The 4647-nt window shown below is 51.9% G+C and overlaps 1 protein-coding gene across 4 annotated transcripts in view; it reads left to right on the top strand.

Moving 5' to 3' along the window:
- OGDH (oxoglutarate dehydrogenase) overlaps positions 1-4647 on the top strand; it is a 70738-nt gene that overhangs the window by 46429 nt on the left and 19662 nt on the right. For all 4 annotated transcript variants that reach the window (XM_019503949.1, XM_019503931.1, XM_019503957.1 and 1 more), the window contains one exon: positions 3810-3989. In XM_019503949.1, the coding sequence (XP_019359494.1) occupies positions 3810-3989 (180 nt within the window). The remainder of the gene's footprint in view (positions 1-3809; positions 3990-4647) is intronic.

Here is a 4647-nt window from a genome sequence, read left to right as displayed (position 1 = left end):
CCCCCATCCCCCAGCAGGCTTAGTTTAAAGCCCGGTGGAGCAGTCAGCCAGTGTGGCTGAGAAGAGCCTCTTCCCCAGGGGAGAGAGGTGGAGGCTGTCCCTTCCCAGCAGCTCACTGCCTCTCTCACCAAAGATCGGGCTGTGGTCATGGAAGCCAAAGCCTTCCCTATGACACCATGTCATATTTTTGGCATGGAGGAACAGGCAGGGATCCCTCCAGTGGTCAATGCTGGAATAACCCACTGAGATGGGGACTTATTCCAGACTCCAGGCACCTGGGCCAGGGACAGAAGTTGCACATTTTAAACCTGTAACGGAACTAAAGACATTTGTACACGTGCATGCGCCGCAGCACCGGGCACTTTTAAAAGTGCCTGGCACTGCGGTGCATACATTTGTATAAACGGCAAAATGCGCATCAGTGTGCATAAAATGGCAGCGGCGTGTTTTTGAACTAAAAGACATTGAAGGTATTAGTTCAAAGGCACACCACCATTTTCTGCGTGCTGATGCACATTTCGCCATTTATACAAATGCATGAGACACGGCACTGGGCACGTCAGACTTGCCCCTGCCCTTTTGACTCCAGTGGGGATATGGGACAGCAGACTCAGGCAGAGGAGGTTTAAGCCTCCTGCCTCCCCTCTGCTGCTGGCAGGGACCCCAGCCAGTGTCTTCCCAGCTTTTTTCCCCCCTTGCTTGTAGCTCAGCATGGCCTGGGACCCCCAGAGCACCCCCCTCCCAGCCATGGGTGATTCTGCTGTGCCTTCCCAGTCACCGGGGCCAGGGCTTTGCTTGGTGCAGCCCAGGAACAAAGGCCAGATGGTGGGGGGGGGAGGAGCAAAAGGGCACCAAACCCAGGTGGGAACAGAGCTTTGCTAAGCATGCAGCTGGGGGAGCAGCTTCTGCTCAGTGGCCCCTTCTGCCCACTGGAGAGTTGTGGGGTCTGGGGCCAGCCCAGGCACAGCAGCGCACACTGTATGGACTCATCCCCTTAGCCCTGAGTGCTGTTAGCTGTGTCCCTTGGCCTGCCAGGCACCTAGCTGGGTGCGCATGCTCTCACTTCCCCTACCTGGTGGTGATGGCAGCGCAGCACAGCCCTGTGTACCAGGCGTGGGGCGCTATCCCCATGGCTTCCCCGCCCTTGCTGTCAGGGGGGCCCACCCTGGCCATAGTGGTAGGCGTGCATGTCTGAACCACTCCATAGTGCTTCTCTCTTTCCTCTCCCAAGATGTCTTCAGCTATGCAGGGATCTGATGCTCTTGTAACCCTGCTCGGCTCCTGACCTGTATCTTGTGGCAAGAAGACTGGTAGGGAATGGATTGGAAGGGACCTCCATAAGGTCACATCTAGTCCAGCCCCCAGTTTTAATGGCCCTGACTAAACCATCCCAACCCATTGTCCATCTAACCTGCTCTTGGAAACCTCCAAGCGGAGGCCCCACCTCTTCTTCCCTGGGCAGCCTCTTCCAATGCTGGATGGACATCCCCTGAAGTCGGGAAGTTCTTCCAATCTCCGTTTCCCTTGCTGCAGCTTGAGGCTGTTGCTCCTAGTCTGGTCACCTGCAGCCACAGGGAAAAGCCTGTCTCCATCCTCTCTGTCATTGCCGTTTAAGTATTTGAAGGCTGCAATCAAATCAGTCTCCTCTTCTCCAGACTCGGTAACCTCAGTTCTTTCAGCCTTTCCTCATCAGCCTTGCTTCTCAGGCTCTTGATCATTTTTGGTACTCAGCACTGGACTCTCTCCAGTCCACCCATGTCCTTCTTGAAGTGCAGGGTGCAGAGCTAGACATACAACTCCAGATGAGGCCTCTATGATGCCTCACCAATGCCAAGCTATGTGCAAAGTTTTCACAGCCTTTGAACTGGCCTCCTCTTCATCCCAGTTCCCATGTTGCGGTATAGGTGATATTATCAGTAGATCAAGAGGCTTATTATCTGCTTGAAGGCTTTCTGAATCCAAGATGAGTAATCCCCTGGGTTCTTTTGTACCTGTTGCTGACTTCTCTCCATTTTACCATGCTCTTCTGAAGTCCAACTTTTCTTCCTTGCAAGAGTCTGTAGACATCTTCCCCTCCAAAGCATGCTGAATTGCTACAGCACAGTATGCAGCTAGTAGCAACTCAAGTGCCTTGTTGGGAGGTGTCTGTTAAAGAGAAACCACGAACTTTCCATTCACCCATCTCAAAACTTGCCACATATGCAGCCATCTGTCATCTCTGGGTTGTGTGTGGGGAGGGGGGCAGTACTCTCAGCAGCTTCTTATTCTCTCTCCTTCTCTATGGAGAAGGGTGACCAAAAATGATGAGACAGTTACCAGACCAGGGGAAACTGAAAAGGCTAGGACTCTCCAGTTTGGAAAGGAGGCGACAGTGGGGAATAGGATGGAGGTCTACAAATCATGAAGGGTGTGGACCAAGTGACCGGGGAACTGCTCTTTGCCAAGTCCCAGGATACTAGAATGAAGGAGCACCTGGTGAATGAGCAGGAGATCAGTTTAAACTGAACAAGAGAGAGTCACTTTTTATGCAGTGTATCGTTAATATGTGGAACTTAAGTGACAGGCAGAGAGTACAGCCAGGTCCAACAAGGGACTAGATGGATTCATGGACGATGGATCCATTGAGAGCTGCTTAAGCAGAGCAGTTGATATTTCCGCTGTCTCTGAACCAGAGATGGTGGATGCAGAGAGGGTGTTGAGTAGAGCATGGATCACTCCTATGTCTGGTTTGATGCTCTCCATCTGAAACATTCACTCCCGCCACTGTTGGAGATGGGATGCTGGGCTGGACAGACTATGGGTCTGATCCAGTCTGGGGCTCCTTAGCTGTGTCCCTTTTTCCACCCACCTATATCCCATGACTTTTTATCATTAGGATGTAAGCAAGTTCAGATTCTTAAGAACTGCCATTTACTGAGTCAAACCAGAGACCTGAGGCCTGGGAGCACCCAACTTCCAGCATCTCCATGGCAGTCGCTCAGGGGGATAGACAGGTCTGTCTCACCCAGCCTCCTGTGTCATACAGTGGCAGAGGCTGGAAGGGAGAGTGAACTGGGAATGACCAGGGTTTTTTCCTTGTTCGTTTCTCACCTGCAGCCTCCAAAACTTAAGGTTTAGGGCATTCTGATTCAGAGGCTGTACCCCTTGCTCCCATGCTCAATAGCTACTGATGCCCCTTTTCCTCCAACAACATGTCCAATCCCTTGGTGAATCTGGACGAACTCTCAGCTCCCTCCCCACCTGCCCTGTCTGGTGGCAACGAGTTCCAAACCTTAATAACGTGTTAAATGAAAAAACTTCCTGATTGTTTTAAACTTACAGCCTCTTAGCTTCATGCTGTGGCTCTTGTCCGGGGAGAGACTGTCAGTAATAAATCCCTGTTGACTTTCTCTCTTGCCATTTAATGTTTTTGTAAAACCTTCTCCTGTCCCTGTTCAAGTGTCTCTTGCAAGCTGAACAAGCCTGGCTTCACTAGTCTCTCCATACCACTAATCATCCTTGTTGCATCCTTCTCTGGACCTTCTCTAGGTCTTCTAGATCCTTTTGAAGGTGCAGGGACCAGAACTGGGCACAGGATTCAAGGTGTGGACACCCCATTGGTTTACAAAAAAAAAAAAGGGGGGGGGTGTGGGGAGGGGCTTCATGATACTTGCAGAGAAAGTAATGGATTTTTGAGGCAGCTCCAGTATTTTGGATATTTCTGAGCAGTTGAGAGGACCATCAGAGCCCCCTGTCTGCATCCCAGGCCAGCTGGAGCCTCTTACTACTCACTGTCTTCCTCCTCTTTTTTTCTCTCTCCCTGCCTCCAGGGCTCTGGCGATGTGAAGTACCACTTGGGCATGTACCATCGCCGCATCAACCGTGTCACTGACCGCAACATCACGCTCTCTTTGGTTGCCAACCCTTCTCACTTGGAAGCTGTGGACCCTGTGGTTCAGGGCAAGACTAAGGCGGAGCAGTTCTACTGTGGGGACATAGAAGGGAAGAAGGTAAGTGCCTCTGGGATAGGAGTGGATGCCCTTGTTGGCATGCCCACAAGCTGGCTGTACTCTGACGACTGACTGGGAGTGAGGGATGGGGGAAAGGGATGGACATCTCTAGCTTTTAGTCCACACTGGTGAGGAGAGGATCTTTGTCATCAATGACCAACAAAGGTAGCTGGAGGAGCTAGGTATGTTCAGCTTGAAGAAAAGGTGCCTAAGAGGGGACATGATAGTAGCCTTCAAAGACTTGAAGGGCTGCCATAAAGAAGAAGAAAAGCGCTTCTGCTGCAGACTAGGGCATGGGCCAGCAAAGTTGGTTCAGATTGGATCTGTGGAGATGTCTTCCTTGGTGGAGCAGGGAGGCTGCAGCATAGATGCCCAGGGAAGTGGTGGTCTCTCCATCACAAAGTGTTCAGGGAGAGGTTGGACAGCTATTGGTTGGGGATGATCTAGATGTAGCAATGCCTGTGTTCTGCTAAGGGGATTTTCCAGGCTTCTGGGCTTAACTGGTCTATGAGGCTGGGAGGGAATTCCTGTGTCCGCCCGACCCCCACAATGCTACGTTGGTGGGGGGTTAAACTTCCCTCCAAGGCATCAGGTGTGGACTGCAGCCCAGGCGGGGGATGGTGACTGGGCTGTGCCAGTGCTTCTGCCGGGCCCCAAG

Source organism: Gavialis gangeticus, unplaced genomic scaffold (assembly GCF_001723915.1).
Source record: "Gavialis gangeticus isolate Ggan-Ray unplaced genomic scaffold, GavGan_comp1, whole genome shotgun sequence".
Classification (NCBI taxonomy): domain Eukaryota; kingdom Metazoa; phylum Chordata; order Crocodylia; family Gavialidae; genus Gavialis; species Gavialis gangeticus.
This window is presented reverse-complemented; position numbering and strand designations above follow the sequence as displayed.